The sequence below is a fragment of the Xenopus tropicalis genome, chromosome 5 (genome assembly GCF_000004195.4).
Source record: "Xenopus tropicalis strain Nigerian chromosome 5, UCB_Xtro_10.0, whole genome shotgun sequence".
NCBI classification, from domain to species: domain Eukaryota; kingdom Metazoa; phylum Chordata; class Amphibia; order Anura; family Pipidae; genus Xenopus; species Xenopus tropicalis.
In genome coordinates, this window is record NC_030681.2 from 73,825,703 (window position 1) to 73,848,040 (window position 22,338).

At 38.5% G+C, this 22,338-nt stretch overlaps 1 protein-coding gene across 3 annotated transcripts in view; it reads left to right on the top strand.

The window, feature by feature from the left end:
- cep85l (centrosomal protein 85kDa-like) overlaps positions 1-22,338 on the top strand; it is a 135,865-nt gene that overhangs the window by 90,178 nt on the left and 23,349 nt on the right. For all 3 annotated transcript variants that reach the window (XM_031902964.1, XM_031902962.1, XM_031902963.1), the window contains exon 4: positions 11,409-11,533. In XM_031902964.1, the coding sequence (XP_031758824.1) occupies positions 11,409-11,533 (125 nt within the window). The remainder of the gene's footprint in view (positions 1-11,408; positions 11,534-22,338) is intronic.

Below are 22,338 nucleotides of genomic sequence, written 5' to 3' on the forward strand. Positions count from 1 at the left end.
CATAAGGTAATTAACTGATTTTAAACCATTTTGTGGGTGGCCAGACTCATACCTAAAATTTGGTTCCCATGAAAAAATGTAAGTAAGACTTTATTGGCTGTTCCTTGTTGCCTTGAGTATTTTTATAGCTAGATTGCTGCAAATCATTAGCCTGCGAATAGTGGGACATAGGTACATGCAATGCTGATGCTTAGGCATTGCCATAGTATTCACTCATGCTGTGACTGCATGTTCTCAATATATTAGTAATTTATGTAAAACTGCTGTAAAATTCTTACACAGATTTCAAATACTGAACTATAGTGAAACCTCCATCTTATTTAATATAATTTTAAGTTTTCCTTCATTCTACACTATTTTTTGTGGTCCCACCGATATATATAATGCATTTTCTTGATTTAACATTTTCCAGATTTGACACTTAGCTTCAACTACCAGTGATCCCCAACCATTGATTCATGAGCAACATGTTGCTCAGCAAACCCTTGAATGTTGCTATCAGTGCCCCCAAACCAGGTAGCTATTTTTGATTTCAAGTTTCAAGTTTTGGTTGAATAAAAACAAGATTTAATACCAAATAAAGCCTCCTGTAACCTAATAGCCAAACCTATCCCTTATTTGGCATCTCCATGAACTTTTAAATTTGACTGTGGCTCACGAGTAAGAAAGTTTGGGGATCCCTGAACTAGACAGTATGGCTTGGAAGGGTTGTTTTCATTAAAGGACAAATCTTACTTTTAAAAGATCATTTCAAGATAAGTTTGGTCCAACGTTAATTAAAAGATCTTTTAAATATCTTAACATGTATGGCCTGCAAGAGGAAAAATCTGTTGTGCCACAATCCCTGCTACCACTAAGGACCTTTTCCTTCAGTGGCTGTGTGTTTAGTACCCCCAAAGAACTAACTGGGCCCTAGGCAGGAGTTTTAGAGGCCAGAATCCAACTCTGATTATAATCTCAGAGTTAAAATACATTTTTCAAGTGCTGTTCACATAGGAGCATTAAAATAAGGAGTGTTTCTGGTAATGGAGAGATAATATGACCACTTGAACATAAGTGGTTCTAAACATAGCAGTTTGCATTTATTTATCTGCAGATAACACTGAAATGTTGCTCACTGCTTCATAAGAAAAGGTGTTTGGTGCTCACAAATGTCTTTGAGAACTATTTTATTGCTGTGTGATTAAGTAAATAAGCATTTTGGCATAAGCTAATCTGAACAACTTTTCAACAATTCGGTAAGACTTCACATCACAGCCCCTGCTTCTTCACTGGAAAAAATGTTTCCTGGTGTCTCTGCACAGTTTAGAAAGGGTTGCATTCATAATGTACTAGCTCAAGTTACCACACACCTTGCACAAACTGGTGCCTTCGCATAGCCTAATTTATATAATATTGTAATGCATCTTTGGCAGTTTGGCAGTTCTAGGATAGCAGTATTGATTGCTAAGAAGATAAACACAAAGGCTTTTGATTGCTTCCATGAATAATGGCAAATGAACCAGGTAAACACCTCGTTTCGTACGATATTCGGTGCATGTATTGTGGACTGTCAAGACGACCAATATCGCAAAGGCTGCGGATATCGGTTGTCTCATCGATCGGGCGGGTTAAAAGATTTTGCCCAAGCAAAATCTACGTTAAGAGCTGAATCGGCAGATTCAGCCCTGGACGTCAGTGGGGGAAACAAAAGATTGTTGCAGGAAAGATCTTAATACGTGTATGGCCACCAAAAAAATTTGTGTATATTCTGGATGGAAGTTAGGATAAGAAGTTTGAGGAAAGGAAGAGAAAAACAAAATCATCGTGGTCTAAATTATGTAATCTTCAGAAAACAGAGCAATTTAAGTAATTTACTGTCTATTATAAATTGGAAACATTAACAAAGGATATATAGTGGGACAACAGTGTCCCTGTGACATTTGTGATTCTGCTTGTAATACTTCTGGGGCTCAGGAATATATTTCTTTCCAACAGCAGAAACATGACATCAGCAAGTAATTTATATTCTTGCTAGTCAGAAGTGTTTACATGACCACAGTAGATCTTTTCCACCCTTCATCTTTTATAAAATTGATGTCATGCCAGGAATCAAAGGCAGACACAGGCTCTATACTTCTTCCAGACAAACATTTCCATGGGTACATACATTGTATAAGTGTTTTTTGTATGTGGTTGCATTCATTTCCATAAAACTGATGTTCCATCTAAGGTTACCATCAAGTCCCCATTTCCCAGGGTCAGGCCTTGTTTCATGACCTTAGTCCCATCCCTCTAACTTTAACCCCTTAATGTCCCTGCTACTATGATCCGCTGACCTGCTGAAGGCAACCTATCCCAAGGGGAGATTTAGTCGCTGCGATTTTTAAAAAGCGCGTTCCAGACGCTCGTTTTTTCCTAACAAGCGATTACTAGAGATTTCAACAACGGAGCGGTTCTATTTCCCACAAATCCAGCTGTCATATTCCCCACCCACAATTAGAAATTTCATTCAGTGCAGTGGGGAAATCGTAACGACTTCCCGCTCAATGGGTTTTACTTTCAGCGATTCCAGTTTTGAATGACAATGCCTTCTTTATAAAATCGCTCGAAAAAGGGTCTCGGAGCGATAAGCAATTTGAAGTAGTATCATCGGTTTAGGTACTGGTGATTTATATATTTTTTTTTTTACTCATATTTTATTGAGTATGGGACTCCTTGTTGGTCTTGTGGAGTCAGGGGGGTTTAGGAGATTAGTAAGGATATTTTCTCCAGGGTTTTGCTCTTTTATGCCTGTTATTGTCAATGACAAGGTTTTTGACCTCATACATATATATCTCTTGCAGTGTTTTATATTTTATGCCATTCCTTTTGCAGCTTCGGTGGGGGAGTCACAGGCTTTTCGGTTCTGGTTGTGTGTTTCCTTCCCTTGTAGGAGGGATGTCCCATCTTGTCAATAGTTTTTTGGCCTCTTGAACTGTGGATATGATAGTTGGTGTCCCATTTCGTTGCACTATAAGCTTTACTGGGTAGCCCCATCTGTATGGGATGTTGTGGTGTCTGAGTAGTTTGGTGATCTCTACAAACGTTTTCTGTTTGAGCAATGTGGTAGGAGAGAGGTCAGTGTATAGTTCCAGTGTTTGATATTGCTCTGGCCAGTTCTCTTTCTTTCTTGTAGAAGAGAGTAATCTTTCTTTGGTTTTGAAAAATACAAATCTGGCTAAGACATCTCGTGGTGCGTTGTCTGGGGCAGTTTTAGGCTTTGGGACCCTATGTATACGGTCTATTGTGAGTTCTAGTTGGTGGAGATCTGGTAATGTGGCTTTAAGAAGCTCAATAGTGTAGCTTTCTAGGTCTTTAGGAGAGACCGATTCAGGTATTCCCCTGAAACGCAGATTATTTCTGCGGGATCTGTCTTCTAGGTCTGTGATTTTCTCCCTTAAGTTATCAAGTTCAGACTGTGTTTTTTTTTTTGTGTGCGAATCTGCAAGATCGTTGTGTGCCTCAGCAAACTCACCCATTTTGTCCTCTAGATGCGCCGATATATATACATATATATCTCTTGCAGTGTTTTATATTTTATGCCATTCCTTTTGCAGCTTCGGTGGGGGAGTCACAGGCTTTTCGGTTCTGGTTGTGTGTTTCCTTCCCTTGTAGGAGGGATGTCCCATCTTGTCAATAGTTTTTTGGCCTCTTGAACTGTGGATATGATAGTTGGTGTCCCATTTCGTTGCACTATAAGCTTTACTGGGTAGCCCCATCTGTATGGGATGTTGTGGTGTCTGAGTAGTTTGGTGATCTCTACAAACGTTTTCTGTTTGAGCAATGTGGTAGGAGAGAGGTCAGTGTATAGTTCCAGTGTTTGATATTGCTCTGGCCAGTTCTCTTTCTTTCTTGTAGAAGAGAGTAATCTTTCTTTGGTTTTGAAAAATACAAATCTGGCTAAGACATCTCGTGGTGCGTTGTCTGGGGCAGTTTTAGGCTTTGGGACCCTATGTATACGGTCTATTGTGAGTTCTAGTTGGTGGAGATCTGGTAATGTGGCTTTAAGAAGCTCAATAGTGTAGCTTTCTAGGTCTTTAGGAGAGACCGATTCAGGTATTCCCCTGAAACGCAGATTATTTCTGCGGGATCTGTCTTCTAGGTCTGTGATTTTCTCCCTTAAGTTATCAAGTTCAGACTGTGTTTTTTTTTTTGTGTGCGAATCTGCAAGATCGTTGTGTGCCTCAGCAAACTCACCCATTTTGTCCTCTAGATGCGCCGTGCGGTCGCCGAGATCTCTGATTTCTTTACTTAGGTCAGAGGAGAGCTGTTTTATATCCCCTTGGATTGTTTATTTTATATCGTTTAGCATGTCTCTTATCTGGTTCACCGTAGCCGGTGGAGAGTTTATAGAGGAGTTGGTCATCGTAGCCCTCGTTTCAGTCTGGGTCGCTTCTGGCGTTCTAAAGATGGCGTCTGAGGTAGCGTGGTCTGACTGCGTTGAGGCTGTATTAAAGAAAGCTGTAACTGCTCTCTGCGATTTCCGCTGAGTTTTGCGTGGTCCCCTCATGTAGTCAAGACTATTCCTCTGCCTTTGTCTTTGTTTTAGGTGCGAGTTTGCTGGGTTATTTTAGATTTATGGGCCCCTGGTTGACGGAGCTCTGCTCTCAAGCATCCATCTTGGATTGTGGGTAAGCTCCACCCCCCGTGATTTATATTTTTCTCTATGTAGAGACAAAGCGAGCGACTTGTCGATGGAACTTGATTTTTAGGCTATTGCCCCACGGTGAGATTTATTTGTTGCGATTTTCAAAAAAAAAAAAAAAGTAGATACTGGCGACTTATATTCTTGTCTATGAAGAGATAAAACGAGCGACGAAATACAAGAAAATAAAAGTAAAAGCTGGCAACATCAAAGAATAAGCAAAGTAGGGTGTTGTGCATTTACTTATATCTGTAATGTACAAGGATTTGGACCTTTGCCTTTTTTAAGTTGTAGTAGAAATTGCATGTTGTATGTTTTGTGATAAGGTATTGTATGTGGAATTGGCACTGAATTAGTGTTAATTTTGTTTTATGGAGATGCTGGATAAAAAAATTTTTTCTCATTGTTAAGTTCCAGTGTTCCAACTACAATATGTAAATGGGAGTGGTTTATTGGGCCACCATCAAAAGCTGCACATAGTACATTCTTAATTTTAAAGACTGTCTTCAGATTCCACTCCCTTGTTTGCATCTGACACTTTGCAGAGTGAATAGTGTTTTGCATGCAACTTGATGGTAGCTGGTGAAACACTCATTATTGAACCACCCTTTAAATAGGACTATGTGGACTATACATCACCCAACAGAAGAGATCATCTGCACTACTTAAATGTGTATACAATGTTGTGGATAACTGTATGGCAGCTTGCATGATAATGTTCATTGATTGAATAAGTCATAAAAAAACCATAAAAATGATCTGTTAAGTTTATTGCTTCCACAGTTACATTTTAAGAAAAGAATAATGCAGTGATGATTTAAGGTTACCAAAATGTCCCCTAATATAATTGGACCACCTGGTCTCTGTCATCGCGTCATTCAGAGACGTGAAGGCAACCAGTTGGGGACATTCATCACTCACAGGCATGCAATGTACAGGGCATTATTTGGAAGGTATTTATAGACTTTAACTTACTCCACTCTTGGACTAGAACAGTGGAAAAATTATTTGAGTGTTTGGTTCCCTCATAAAAACAGCTGCCTTTGTATAGATAATTAAAACTTAATAGAAAGTCTCAGAGTTTTGCAGGTACGGAGCTAGCACTGCACATCCATCATTCTGTTATCGCTCATTATACTTCCTGCATTAAGGCATTTTGTACCTTGTCACCTAATCATTTTTCTGCAAAGCTTTTCCTATAAATATAAGCTAGTGATGATCTAAACAGGCTTCGGTGTCTTATCTGTAAGGAAATAGTATTCCACTTACACTGTAAAAGAAAAATGGGTTTTGGTAAAATCTACTTTGTATGCTACTGCCTGCATAATTTTAATCTTTTGGATTATTAACACAGCGATTATAATATGGAGTTATTGGGATCTGGGTTAAGTGTCCATGTGCAAGGGTGATTGTGACTGGTAAATGGGCAGGAAATAGACAGACTGGGTGGGACAGAGGTTGGCCTGTGATTATAAAGCTTGATCAGTGTGGAGAAGGTGAGGAATGGGGGTAGGGGGGGGGGGGTTTGTAGGGGATTACAAATTTACTTGCAAGTACATTGCCAGTACATTTGTAATACCTGTGCCGGCCTTAACTGGTGATTTACCGGCCAGGTGGCAACTCTATAAGGAGATTTTCATTGTTTTCCACATCCCTTTCTTATTTGTCTGGTAAATACCCGTGACCTTTCATCTGTTGTAGAAGATTGAAACAGTTTACTGTGTGTGGGTTTTGGATTCAAAGTCATGGATTCCTCAGGTTTTACTTTTTGTTCCTTAAGGGCTCTGGTACACGGGGAGATTAGTCGCCCGCGAGCAGGGAGTTTTGCCGCGGGCGACTAATCTCCCCGTGTACCAGAGCCCTAAAAGTGTTTGGCAGAACATCAGGCTGATGCTTTTACTCAGATGTCCTAACCTATCTGTAATTCTCTGTTTCTTCAGTTAGGAGATGTTGTGCAAGCTGGGGTTGCTGTATGAATTTCTGTATTTACAAGATGCACATAGATATGCATGTATGCAGATATCACTGTTCTTTTGAAGAGCAGGCACTCAATGAGAATATCTTCAGGCAGAATTCTTCATAAAAGTAGTTTGGCTTACATGGTTTTGTTCAAAGCCACTGATATTGGATAAATGGGATAAACCCTAATTTTGTAGGCAATTATGAATAATATATGGTGCTGGTTTCACTTTGGGCAAAAATTGAATACTTTCTGCAAAAATGACCACTTTATTGGAGCTCCCTTTAGATCCTGTCCCTGTTTTAAATGAGAGGTGGGTGTGTCCTATATTTACAAAATGTTGTTCTACCACCAACTTCACTAACTCCCCTTTCCTCCCCCTCTGATCACAATCTGCTCACATTTCAACTCTTGCTAACTCCCTCTACACCCTCTGCTGCCCCCCAAACATACACATACCGAGACCTGCAATCCGTAAACACGTCACACCTCTCTTCTTCCTTTGACTCTCTTCATTCTAACATCCTAACTGTCTCTTGTCCTAATCAGGCTACCTCTGTCTACTACAGCACACTCACCACTGCCCTCAATGAGCTTGCTCCTGTCAAGACTAAACGCGTGAGGCCCAAACCACTTCAACCCTGGCACACTGCTCATACCAAATCCCTCCAAAAACAGTCACGTGCACTTGAACGCTGCTGGCGCAAATCAAGGTCAGAGTCAGATTTCTGCAGCTACAAATCTGCTCTGCTCTCCTGCAACACCACCCTCTGCCAAGCTAAACAAACCTACTTCACTGCACTTATTAACTCCCTCTCTAAAAAACCTGCACAACTCTTCTCTACCTTTAACTCTCTGCTGTCCCCTCCTCCACCCCCTCCGTGTGCTTCAGTCACTGCTCAAGCTATTGCCGAGCACTTTAAAAATAAATTTGACACCATCCGAAGTGACATTGCACAACTTAATCCCCATAACCATTCCCCTCCCTCCCTACATGCTATCCAGTCTCTTCTTGGCTCCTTCTCCCCAGTGACTGAAGAGGAAGTCTCAAAACTGTTGTCTTCCTCTCACCTTACTACCTGCCCGCTTGATCCCATTCCTACCAAACTTCTACGCAATGCCAACCCCTATCTTATCAAATCCTTAACTCATCTATTCAATCTCTCGCTTTCTACTGGAATCTTTCCCTCCCAACTGAAACATGCACTTGTAACCCCTATTCTGAAAAAAACCTCCCTTGATCCCTCCAATCCTACTAACCTCCGACCTATCTCTCTGCTCCCATTCATCTCCAAACTGCTTGAGCGCCTAGTATACAACCGACTGACGCTATTCCTCTCTGACAATAACCTCCTGGATCCCCTACAATCTGGTTTTAGACAACAACACTCCACCGAAACTGCTCTAACCTGACTAACAAATGACCTCCTTTCGGCTAAAGCCAAAAAACACTACTCGCTACTAATACTTCTCGATCTCTCTGCTGCTTTTGACACTGTGGATCACCCTCTTCTCTTCCAGACTCTCCGCTCTCTTGGCCTTTGTGACACTGCCTTATCCTGGTTTTCATCTTATCTCTCAGATCGATCCTTCGGTGTCTCTTACAATAGTGAATCGTCTTCTCCCTTGCCTCTTTCTGTCGGGGTTCCTCAAGGCTCTGTCCTGGGCCCCTTACTATTTTCTCTCTATACCTCCTCACTTGGCAAATTAATCAATTCTTTTGGCTTTCAGTACCACTTCTATGCTGACGATACTCAGATCTATCTTTCCTCTCCTGATCTCAACCCAGAGCTTCTAACTCACGTCTCTTCCTGCCTGTCCGCTATCTCCACTTGGATGTCCCAACGTTACCTTAAAGGAACAGTAACACCAAAAAATGAAAGTGTATAAAAGTAACTAAAATATAATGTGCTGCTGCCCTGCACTGGTAAAAGTTGTGTGTTTACTTCAGAAAGTCTACTATAATTTATATAAATAAGCTGCTATGTAGCCATGGGGGCAGCCATTCGAAGGAGAAAAGGCACAGGCACATAGCAGATAACAGATAAAACACTATTGTATTCTATAGAACTTATCTGTTATCTGCTATGTAACCTATGCCTTTTCTTTTCAGCTTGAATGGCTGCCCCCGTGGCTACACAGCAGCTTATTATATAAATTATAGTAGTGTTACTGTAGCAAACACACCAGTTTTACCAGTGCAGGGCAACAGTGCATTATATTTTTATTACTTTAAAGTACTTTTATATTTTGGTGTTACTGTTCCTTTAAACTAAACCTCTCTAAAACTGAACTGGTTCTCTTTCCCCCATCCAATGCCCACGTTGTTCCCCAGGTATCTATAACGGTTAACAATTCTACCATCACCCAATCTTCCCAGGCCCGGTGCCTTGGGGTTATCCTTGATTCTGCCCTGTCCTTCACTCCTCATATCCAATCACTTATCAAATCATGTCACTTTCACCTAAGAAATATCTCCAAAATCCGATCATTTATCACCCAAGATGCTGCCAAAATTCTTATTCACTCTCTTATAATATCTCGCCTGGACTACTGTAACTCCCTATTAATTGGCCTTCCCCTCCAAAGACTGTCCCCTCTCCAGTCCATAATGAATACTGCTGCCAGGCTCATACACCTCTCCAACCGCTCCTCCTCTGCCATGCCACTCTGCCAATCTCTGCACTGGCTTCCCCTACCATCCAGGATAAAATTCAAACTAATGACCCTTACATTTAAAGCAGTTCATAACTCTGCCCCACCCTACATCTCTGAACTCATCTCTAGATACCATCCAACCCGCTTGTTACGCTCCTCTACTGACCTGCTCCTCAACTCCTCTCTCATTCCCTCCTCACACGCTCGCATTCTTTGCAGAGAAGCTTACACTAATCTAGTTTAGCAACACCCTGTGCCACACCTCTCACAACTCTGGTCATGCCCATTCCCACACCTTGTGTCTCAACCCTTTCTCCTTGTAGATTGTAAGCTCTTTTGGGCAGGGCCCTCTTCACCTCTTGTATCGGTTATTGATTGCTTTATATGTTACTCTGTATGTCCAATGTATGAAACCCACTTATTGTACAGCGCTGCGGAATATGTTGGCGCTTTATAAATAAATGTTAATGTAATGTAAAATCTCCTAACAGTGCCTGCCAGAAGCACAGTAGGAGGGGGATAGCCAATCACAGCCCTGTAGTCAAACAAGCACAGACAGGCTTCAGTTCTCTATCAGGTAGGCCTAGCTGCTGATTGGTTCCTATCCTACAGTGCAGTGTACTGAGAGCCGCTGGCTCCCCTGCACATCCAGAGAATTCAGCCAGCAGGAAGTGGAACAGATGGGCGGGGCTACTGGAATTTTTTTGGGAATTTCTCAATAAATCAGTCCGAAACACAACTTTTTTTTTAAGTAAAACCCTTCTATATTTAGAGGAGTATAATTTACTGGTACATTCATACTTTTTATAGGATATGTCTCCTTTAAGTATCTTTAAAAACAAAATGCGTAAAGCAATTGTTCATGGTACTCCAATAAAATTACTTTTAATGAAGAATTCTACCTGAAGATTTGCTCATTCAGTGTCTGCTCTTAAAAAAAAAAAACAAAAAAAAAAAACCTTTGATATCCACTCCCCTAGCTGCACTAGAGCTCTCTTCCTTTGGGTTAAGATGTACTTTGTATTACTGCATGTATGCAGGTGTGGTTTTTACCCTTCTGTTCAGGAATTTCTTTATTATAACATCATCAAATGCCAACTTATCCTGCAATACTGTATGGATATGATAGCACTTAATTACAAAAATAATATCTATGACAGGACCCATGCATTTAAAACATATATTTGCAAAGTGTTTAGATAGATGCCACAGAATGGTGTCTTGATGCAAGTGAATGGTGTATTATATGATGACAGAGAAGCACCAGGAACGAACATGCTGCCCCCTGTGTGCAATTTACTTTGTTTTTCTGGAGATTTGCACCCACTGGTAATTTATTTCAGGAGTGCCCAATGTATAGACTTGCCTGCACCTGTAAAAAATATATTCAACAACTTCTGTGAATCACTGCAGGATGTTGAGTGCTGTAGTCCAGTACAGATGAAAATACTAAAAGTGAAGCCTTAGTCACATCAGTTGGCCCAAAATATTATAGGTCTTATTCACTAACATTGGGTCTAAATTGTGCCAATAGTGGCCACTAGCAACCAATGAGATATCTTTTTTCCTAGTATGCCTTGCTTTTGTTCATGATTGTTGTTTCAAAGGAAAATGAGCAGAAGATCAATCCTATACATAAACAGGATACATTTTCATTTAACTCCTTCTGTGTGTGGTTGATATGGTTGCCACTAACATGAATTCTGCATCATGTTTCATTTTTAATTGTGTACTTGTGTGGAGTAAAATGAGGCCCAAATGTGTTACTGAACCTGTGCTCATACATACACAGTAGCCCATATGCTTTTGGAATATTCAACTGTTAAAATGGATTATTAGTTGCATTGTGTGCTTGTGTGTAGAAGTAACACTTAAACTAAGTGACATGGTAGTTTAGTAAATAGCTCATATAAGTATGTTTCTGTCTATATCTTTGCCTGACAAAATTTCTCTTTATTTGGAATTCTTATACTAAAATAATAATTGTCCCTGTTCCTGTGCCTGACATTGTAAAAAGTATGAGGTATGGTTCTAATAGAGTTCAATAATAAGCACTGAATTAACATATGCTTTGGCAGTTCAAGAGCTCCCCAACATTAACTATACAAGTGTGTGCTTTTCCAGGTGGGATCCTGCTCTTCTCGAACAGAATGTGCAACCACTCCATTAAGTCAGGATGTGTCTAAGTGGGAATCCCTGATGAAAATTAAAGAAGGACTGCTGCGTCAGAAGGAGATTGTTATTGACAGGTAACGTTCAGTTTTGTGTGTTATATTTCAAAAAAGAGTCAAATTTAAATTATATAAATTCTGCTTTTCAGGCATAACTGCTTGTTGAAATTGCTTTTTTCTGCAGCCACTTTTAATCTGCCTCTAGAAAGAGTTTTCTAACCAATTATAAAGAAAAAGTGAGTACAGGTATGTGACCCATTATCCAGAATGCTCGGGACGTGGGGTTTTCCCGGTCTTTCTGTAATTCGGATCTAAAAAAAATATTTAAACAGTATTTAAACCCAATAGGATGGTTTTGTCTCTAATAAGGAGTAAATATATATTAGTTGGGATCAAGTACAAGTTACTGTTTTATTACTACAGAGAAAAAGGAAACCATTTTTAATAATGTGAATTATTTGATTAAACTGGAGTCTATGGAAGATGGCCTTTCTGTAGTTCAGAACTTTCTGGTTAATGAGTCTCTGGATGAGGGGTCCGATACCTGTACATATAATGACTACAGTTTCACCCATCTGAAGATCTGTGTTCGGCAAGTAACGATATGGTATACACTATACTAGCATCAGCTTATGTAGGGAAACATTTATGTTTGTGTAAAATATTTAAATTTTATTTAACCTGGTAAAACATACCCTGTTAAAAATGAACAGATTATTCAGTTCAAAAGAGTGGATTTCTTGGTAGTTTTTAATGTGGAACTCCCAAGATAAAATAGAATCAGACTGAAAAAGATAAGGCGAATTAAAGTGTAATTCACCTAAATTCAATTAAAAATGGCACCCCCCCCCCCCCCCTTTTGTGGCTGTTAGCTATCTAACCTGTACAAAGTGCAAGTGCCATATATATTTAATTCATTAAAGAACAAAGGATTTCAAATTCATTTAGTATTATAATTTTAACCATCCCTATCACTGTGGAGTAGAAAAGAGGGTAAATAATCTGTAAAAACACAAACCCAAGATTCTTAGAGACAAGTGAAATATTGATTTAGAGGGTTATTTAACATTTGTATTGTTAAATACAAATACAATATAAACTCCCAATAGTCAAATTATGATTCAAAAACTCAAATGTTTGATGTTTACGAAGTGCAAAAAATTAGAAAACCTCGAATGTAAAACGTCGGCATCAAAAAGGTTGCAAGTTTATGTAGAGGTCAATGGAAGTTGTCATAGGCAAAATTAAGCCATATTTTCAATTCAAGGTTTTTGAGGTTTTTTTTTCAAGTTTGTAAACTCACAAATTCGGGGTATTACAGTTTTTTTTATTCAAACAAGTTTTTCATGTTTGGATTTTTTAATAAATAAGTTAACATTTGAGGTTTTTTTTTTAAAATGCAAGTTTATTCGTAGTAGAAAAAAACTTTCCAATGTACTCAATAATTGATAAATAAGCTCATTACTATTACTAAACAATTATATCAATGTTGGTTAGAAGTCATAAATACAAATAACTTAAAAGCAGTTGCCCCTTTCACCACTGGCCACTTGCCATTGGCCCAAGGCTTGTCATTAAGTGACAGGAAAAACTGAGCATGCAGCTTCGGCCTAATTCAAGCAGCAAACAATTTCTAGAGTGAAAATGGCCTTAAATGCTAATCAACACTTTATAGGATCAGTGTCCATGGAAACAACATTTTTTTAAAAATATTGGAGCATAACTGAATGCCAACAATGCAATGCCAGGGTACATCATGAAATATGGTTTTGTTCAATGCTGAACTGGTGGGGAGCACATGTTACTTACTATTAAAGTCTCTGTGGATGCCATGTTGATGCAGGCCACACTGCATAGAAAGGCAGAATAAAATAGCTGCACCCAATGGCAGAATCTTAATGTTGGCAGTGGCTATTGGCCATTGACCTTGAGCCGTGATGCTTGTTGAAAGCAACCTTTTCACAGTTGGCATCAAGTAATATAAAAGCACCCAGATATAATGATAGTTGTTGCATTCTGTATATATTTAGCTTGAGTCACATTTTTCTGTGTGCTCTTTCACATGACAAGCTAAACATGTCACTGATTGTAGAGTTTGTGCCAATTTGTTAAGCATCCTCTAATGATTATAAGGACTAAACTCAGACTCTGGGAAGCCACTCCTTTTTGTTGAAAAATGCACCAGTCCAGGGTACTATTCTGTTACTGCCATCTGATCTCTGGAACTAGGGATCTCTTGCATCTGCCTGGGTGGTGCCCATGCACAGCGATGAACCCTTTCCTTGTCCTATAGGGGGAAATCTCTTTTGTTATTATTTTAATTATTGAGTTATAGCAAGGAGTTATTTTGTGTGTGTGTATATATATATATATGTATTCACTGTTAGATCTTTGCAGTTAACATAGGAGCAAGCACCTATTGAGATGAGAAGAAAGTAGTTTGTGTCTTAAGGTGCAAAAGGTATTTAGAGTTAGAGCTGTGAAGTTATATAATTCTCACCCTGAAGAATCATCATTTTTATCTATAGCTGAAGCATAGGTAATGAGGAGTGGTATGTAATTTAAAGGTACAAAGTCTGTGTAGCAACCAATTTAGTAGCATTTCACCTGTTTTAAAGCAAACATCCTATTGGCTGTTCTGTGTTACTGCATCTGGACAATCTTCTTGTGCCTTTTATTGCACATGAGGCTTAGGGGCTGATTTACTTACCCACGAACGGGTCGAATGGAGTCCGATTGCGTTTTTTTCGTAATGATCGGTATTTTGCGATTTTTTCGTATGTTTTGCGATTTTTTCGGATTCTTTACGAATTTTTCGTTACCAATATGATTTTTGCGTAAAAACGCGAGTTTTCCTATCCATTACGAAAGTTGCGTAAAAAGTTGCGCATTTTTCGTAGCGTTAAAACTTACGCGAAAAGTTGCGCATTTTTTGCGTAAGTTTTAACGCTACGAAAAATGCGCAACTTTTTACGCAACTTTCGTAATGGATACGAAAAAAAAATCGTATTGGTAACGAAAAATTCGTACAGAATCCGAAAAAATCGCAAAACATACGAAAAAGTCGCAAAATGTTCGTTTTCAAGTCGGAACTTTTCCAATTCGGGTCGGATTCGTGGGTTAGTAAATCAGCCCCTTAGTCTTTATACTGAAATATACAGGCATTAGATTGAAATATAAGTGTTGATCCTTTGCATACACATAAGAATATTTTCTGTATGTATTTACACGGTAGAGAAGAACCTAGAAATGTCAATTTTAACCAGCCAATCGGGATAAATATTTATAATCTAGTCCATTTTTTACAGGAGTTTATTATATGGGCATATTTTAGCAAGGTTCTTGTCTGTGAGGCTGAAATTCCTTTTTTGAACAGTTACATTCCCCATCCTTGCACACAGCAAATTTCTGTTTCCTTTTCCACACTTGAAAGGAAATGATTGTAAACTGGGTAGTTGGTGTGTATGTACTACTAATTCTAAAATGACATTTAATTCCATTAGAGATTAACATCTTCAGGAAGTATGTGCTTGCAAACTTGACACCTCTGTAGTAAAACTATTTCAACAATGGCAAGAAAATATTTCACACCTTTTAATGTGTACTGCCTTGGGCTGTCATAGTCTTTGGAGTGCTTTTAATCACCTTTTAGAAGCACTCTTCATTTATTTACCCAGCTATAGATTGTAGGTAGGTGTAAGACAGTTGCAAATTAATATAAACACTCCTAATATTTGCATTGCAGTCAACATTTGTAGCTTGTAGTTATTTAGGCATGATAACCTTATATCTTCTGTGCAAATTAGATAAATTCATGTTGGGGTATGTACTGCAAACCAGCCTAATGGTTTGTGGCTAAAGGTGTTTCACATGTGCCCAATTCCATCAAATGATTTAGAAGTACAATATGTATATTATACAGATCAACCCTTATTGCACAGTTGGGTATACTGTATCTGTCTTAAGAGAATATAATTGGATTGGGTGCCACCCCTTAGGGTTTTGCAGAAAACTGAAGTTTGCTGTTGAGTAGAGGAATAGATGATGTGCCCACTGACCCAAATACTTTCAGTAGAACTTAGTATGACAGCCCTGGATATACAACCCCTATTAACAGCATCTGGGTTTAAAGAGTTGTAGAGAAGAACTTGGGATGATGATCTCTACTTCCCTCCCTAAAAAGTAGCCTCCTGTTGATAACTTCCCTATATTGTGATATGATTTGGCCTGAAAGATAGATTGTCTTGGTCTAAGAAGAGCAAATGTAAAAGGTTATTAGACTTGGGAACATTTTGGCTACAAAGTATTCTAGTCATGAGGTGCTCAGGATTTATTTGGAGAAACATTCCATACTGGTATGAATTATGCCAAATATCTAGGCATGTGATCTAAACCTCTTGCAAATAGCACTGGCCTCAGGGGAGCTTCTGGCTTTTTATCCCTAGCAGATCAGGCTGTACGCTTCCAGCTTTTTAAGGCGAGGTAACAATGCAGTCTTTTTCCTGAGAACAGACAGTTTACTTACAGGAAGTAGCTGTTGCTGCTTAATACTTTTTCTTCCATGGGTCCATTAAAATCATATCAAACCCTACTGTATGATCTCTTACGTGCTGGAAATCACATTGCCCAGATTGCTTACAAGCATCACAGTTGCTCTGATCAGGGGAGATGTGTGTATTCTAAGTGGATTCTGTTTTCTCATATGTTGTTATATATCCAAGTACCCTGCACAGTCAGCATCTGCATTAATATTAAAGATTAATAGTGCTTAAAAAGTGATTTGCAGATTTAGGATAGCCAGTTCATTAATATTCAGCTGCTGCTGAAATACAGTCTTGCCCTCCGTGTTCATGCCTCTTCCATCGCTACTTTCAGTTTAAAGTAGATAGCTATTTGCCAGTGGGGTGGGGTGCACAGACTTCTTAGTTTTTAAACATGATATGATCTTAGACCTAGTCCTGGTGCTATAACACACTGTAAGATACTGATCTCAGAAATTGCTTGGTTTTGTGAAATTGCCGTAGATTTTTTTGAAGAATTAGGCTGCATATAATCAAGGGTTTAGCAACACTTAAAGGGGTTGTTTCCCTTCAAACTAACTTTTAGTATGATGTAGATAAAGCTATTCTGGGACAATTTGCAATTAGTCTTCATTTTTATTTGCGTTTTTTTGGATTATTTTACTTTTTGTTCAGGAGTTCTCCAGTTTGGAACTTCAGCAGGGTCTGTTTGCTAGGGTTCAATTTAACCTAGCAACCAGGCAGTGGTTTGAAAGAGAGGCAGGAATATGAATAGAGGAGAGCCTAAATAGGGAGATAAGTAATACAAAGCAACAATAGCAATAAAATAGTAACCTTATAGAGCAATAGTTTTTTGGCTGGCAAATGGGAACCCCCATTTGAAAGTTGGAAAAGGCAAATATGTCAAACTATTTAAAAAAAAAGAAAATGAAGACCAATTGAAAAGTTGCTAAGAATAGGCAATTCAATAACGTACTAAAAGTTAATTTGAAGGTGAACAACCTCTTTAAATCATGCATTTCAGGTGCAGTGCATTTGTTGATTAAAGTAAGGCAGATGTTGGACTCTACCCTATTTGAGCCTACACCGACATGAATTCAAGGGCATTTGCAATAAGGCTGATGCCACACGTGGCGTAGGGCTGATTTTTTCGGCAAGCTGAAAAACGCTTGCCGAAAATTCAGCCCTACACCTGCTACTTGTGCCTGCACCGGAATGAATGGAATACGCTCGGGTGCAGGCACATGTAGCCAATATACGCATGAAAACGTGAGAATTTGCATTCTCTCGCGTTTTCATGCGTATATGGGCTACATGTGCCTGCACCCGAGCGTATTCCATTCATTCGGGTGCAGGCACAAGTAGCAGGCGTAGAGCTGAATTTTCGGCAAGCGTTTTTCCTCTTGCCGAAAAAATCAGCCCTACGCCACGTGTGGCATCAGCCTAAGCATTCTTTCTAAATGTTACTCTTTAGGCTGTCTACCCCATCCATTCTTGCCAGTCACCAGCACCAGAGTTTGCAGACCTCTGCAATAAAACTTAGGTAGTGCTACAAAAGAAGGGAATTTGTTCCTTAGCCTTGCCACCCTTAGGGTGAAGACACACTAAGCTACTTATTAGCAGCTACTAAGCTCCAGAAAATATTTGCTATAGCCAATACTGAGAATAGTCTCTGCTAAAACACATGTAGAGACAATTATCAGTAAATGATCGGTATTGTCTATTTTAGTAGCCACGACAAGTAGCTGCTACTACCTTAAGGGTGCCAGTAGTAGACCAGTATGTTGGGAGAATGGAATGTTCCCTGCAAAGATAATACAGAAGTACAAATATTATTTCAATCCCAATTGCTTTGGAGAAACCATATTTTTGTACTCTAGTACTGGCGACAATATAATATGCTATTTTTATTTAACCTTACATTAGTTCACCTCCCCTTCAGTGATTTATACAGTTACATTTTGTTCTTTAATTTCCTGTTGCTCTTATTTCTTTGACATTCTTTTTTGATGTAAATGTGTATTTTTCTGCATCTATCAGATACATATTTATGCATCTGATAGATTAAGCTTTGTCTTGTGTTGTTGTGCTTGTGTTTAGTTGTATGGATGAAGTACTTAACTCTTTTCTACCGAAAATCAGTTATCATTTAGTACAGGTATCGGATCTGTTATCTGGAAACATGATATCCAGAAAGCTCTGAATTATGGAAAGCCTTTCATCCATAAACTCCATTTTAATCAAATAATTCAGATTTTTAAAATCAATTTCCTTTTTCTCTGTCATAACAACACAGTACCTTGTATTTGATCCCGACTAAGATATAATTAATCCTTATTGGATGCAAAACAATCCTGTTTTGTTTATTAATGTTCTACTGATGTTTAGTAGACTTAAGGTATGGAGATCCAAAATATGGAAAGACCCCTTATCTGGAATACCCTTAGTCCTGGGCATTCTGGATAACTGGTCCTATACCTGTAGTTCTCTTGAGTGCTGCACTTTGAATCTATATTTGATAAGTGCTGAAAAAGGACATATATTTAATGTTGCTATGTACCCATCATTTTATCCAGCACTAGGTAAGAGCTGATGATATGGGCACTTGTAGAGCGCCATACTGTTTCAATGAATAAAAAGCATCTTGTATTCAAGCTGATTTATTTTACAGTAGAGAAACCTTCATTAACAGCAAAATGCAAAAGTGCAGAGGAGGCCATTTCCCTTGTCATATTATCCTTAGTAGGTCCTTTATATGAAAATAAAATCCGAGCAGCATTAATGCTGCTTCATTATGTAGAAAAGAAGAGTTTGGGTTAAATAATCCTTATCTAACTTTTCTCTTCTTTTTGGCAGCAAATTGAACAAATGCATTTTACCTGCTATTTTGTTGATTGATTTTCAGGCAGCTTGCTTTTAATCTGTTCAACAACTGCGCCTTAACAAAAATGTTAATGCTAATCCTGAATGAAAGTAATATGCAGCTACTGTTTCACATTCCTGCTTGTTTATGCTACAAAAAAAAAAGAAACCCAAACAGACTTTGAACTGTATAAGATCAAGCCTAACCTCTTAAAATATTTTAAGTGTCTATTGATGCTTAAAAGGCAAATATCCCTCTAATCTGAGGATATTCTTATGGGAGCAGCCAGGGGATCCACAGCTTCAGGTTGCTCAAAAGATCCTCTTTACTTGTTTAAAAAGGGATCTGAGCTGTTGTAAAATACAGAAGCTGAGACATCTCACTGCAACATCAGATACTCTTGTAAGTCATCCCTCCATAACTCAGTCACAGAATATTAGTGAATCCAATAGGGCATGTACAGACGAGATTTGAAATATTGTTTGGAGCATTAACTCTGCTGCTTGTAGCATTCTTTGCACAGATTGTAAGTTGCTAAATACAATAGAAAAACAATATTATTCATGAGCAAGCATAGAGTGAATGTGCTGTTCAATGCATTGGGTAATATCTGCTCCTACGCTGCAGTTAAAAAGAAGTCTTTCGGCCTAGAAATCGCCTTGGAGGGTCATATCTAGTCCATAACTAGAGCACCTTTGGTTAATTCTGGTACAGGTATTGGATCTGTTATTCAGAGCTCCCCTTTAATGTTAAATTTGTTTTTTAGTAGTACAACGCTTCTGGTGTATGTATGGTTGTGTAAAATTCACACTGATCATTTCATAGTGTATAAATAGATAAAGGGCTACACTATAATTAATTGCTTTTCATTGCCTGAGGGTAAACCCACAAGCATTGATTTTTGCTCATAGTATTTCTCTCTTAACTTGCTGTGCACAGCTCAGCCCAAACTTGAAACTTATTTAGTTGCACTAAATATCTGTCTATTAGTTGATTTAACTTTTTGTCTATCCACACTTTCAAGCATTCTTTATAATAGGAGCAGCTCATGATTTACCTTTAAACTAAAAATTAAGAAATATATCTTGGCCTTGCAGTTATATTGGATGACTTGATCTGACTGCCCATTTGTCATTTATTTATCGAGTGTTTCTCTAGCTATAGACACACATTCTCATATTGAGTAGCTTGTAGTTTAGCTATAGCTCATTCTGCTACATGAAGCATTATGCTTTGGGCTTGCAGTTGAACGAGATGGGTGATTTATATGCTGGTGTGATGGAAAAATAATTTCTGAAAAATATGGATGCACTTGCAGGTTACACCGCTTTTTCTTATGCAATCGTGGTTTCTTTTATCAAATACAACTGTCATCCTTAATGGTTAGGATGTGGATTAGTAGCTCCCAGCAGCTGTGTATAGAGCTATATTTATGTGTGCCCACATTACAAAGCAATGCCCTTCTTACAAAGCATTCCTTTGTTGGGCGCCCTGGTACAGCAGGATTAGAGGAAGCGACAGTGCACATTGCTTGCTGGATTATTGGGGGGTTTTTTTCCAGTCATGTTAGGTTGTTTTCACGACCTTGCAAGCTGTACTCGAATTATTCACTGAGGCAAGGAGTTTTATATGGAGAATCAATAAACACTCCCTCTCTAGTAAGTGGTGCATTCAACAGAAAGATAAGTAATTCAAAACATACAAAATGTAACCTGCAGAATCCAAGCCACTTACTGTACCAGGCAGCTATTTAACAGGCTAGGGAAATCTAGAATATGCAAATTGATAGTCAATTAATGTTTCTTCATTGGATACAACTCGCACACATTTCAAGAGCCACTATACTACCTTTTTAGTTTCCCTTTTTAATTTTGTACAGGTATGGTATCCCTTATCCAGAAACCCTTTATCCAGAAAGTTCCGAATTACGGAAAGGCCATCTCCCATAGACTCCATTATAAGTAAATAATTCTAATTTTTAAAAATGATTTTCATTTTTCTCTGTAATAATAAAACAGTATCTTGTAATTGATCCCAACTATAATTAATCCTTATTGGAGGCAAAACAAGCCTATTGGGTTTATTCAATATTTAAATGATTTTTAAGAGACTTAAGTTATGGAGATCCAAATTACAGAAAGATCCCTTATCCGGAAAACCCCAGGTCCCGAGCATTCTGGATAACAGGTCCCATACCTGTAACAAAATAGTTTTGGTCAGACCTTAGCAGCCATTGCCTGAAGCTGAAAATAATGTAGTGTCATTAATTTTAATTAAAAAAAATTGGGCTTAATTAACATGATAGAAAAGGATTTGGGATTATTTTGCTGTTCTTTGGGTGACAGATTGCCATAAAATTACCCAAAAGGCAATCTGTTTGCATTGTAATTGCATTTGTGTGTGTATGTGGTTGTGGGACACATTTGAGAGGGACAGTGTGCAGAAGAGCAAAAATTGGGACATTTCCCAAAGTCTGTTATAGTCATTATAAAACTTTAAAACTATAAAACTTTAAAGGAAGGAAGACTAGGAGATGTGTGTCTGACTGATTTCCATCCTGGCAGAGAAATTGTATGTACGCTAGTAGTAGCTGGAAATGCTTGTAATCAGATTTGGTCTGAAACAAAATTATAACTTAAAGAAGAGATTAATGTTTATTGCATATTTACCAAAGTGCAGGCTGTGTATGGTAGCGTAGGAGGAATAGAAAAGGTTACCTGCTTACTTATCCTGGGATGAAGGCTAAGCCCAGTTATTACGTAAGTGTGAAGAAACACATGCCATACATAGGAGTTTGCTCCTACATTCAGCATTGTTTCAATTACTGCATTAGTTTACGGAGGTCACATAATGGCCCTTCCTGTGTTTTTTAGGTTCACTTATTACTAACCATCAGGACATGGCTAGAGACAGGACAACTGAATGTCCTAACTAGGCAAACTAATCTTTTGTGACAAATTTTGCCCATACCATAATGCTGCAAAATAATGTAAAAATGCTTTTTTGTGGCTTTCCTGTTATTTGTAAGCTTGGCATTTTTTTTCTAATTTTATACCACAAGGTGGCAGCAGTTATCTTACTTTTAGTATGCAGCTTCATAGTAATATAGAGGCATTGTAATGGGTAGTAAAAAATATTGCAAGATTCTGATATTCCCATATTTTGCACATGAATCAGTTGCTTTATTTCTGCTGTATTATTATTAGCATATTTTGGGAGGGATGGAATCCTCCACAAATTGAGTTTGGGAACAAATATTTGTCGCCTTCAGTTGACCAACACAAGTCACGTGAAATGAGGGATTTTTATTTGGTTTAAGTAAATGTAGGAATTGGATTTGACCAAATCTATAGAAAAGTCGCGGGCGACTAATCTCCCCGATATGCCATCACACCGGCTTAAATGTAGATCGCTGGTGGGATGGCATATGTGGCACCGCAATTTCGGGAAATCGCGGCGCCGCATATGCCATTCCATCGGCGATTTACATTCAAGCCGGT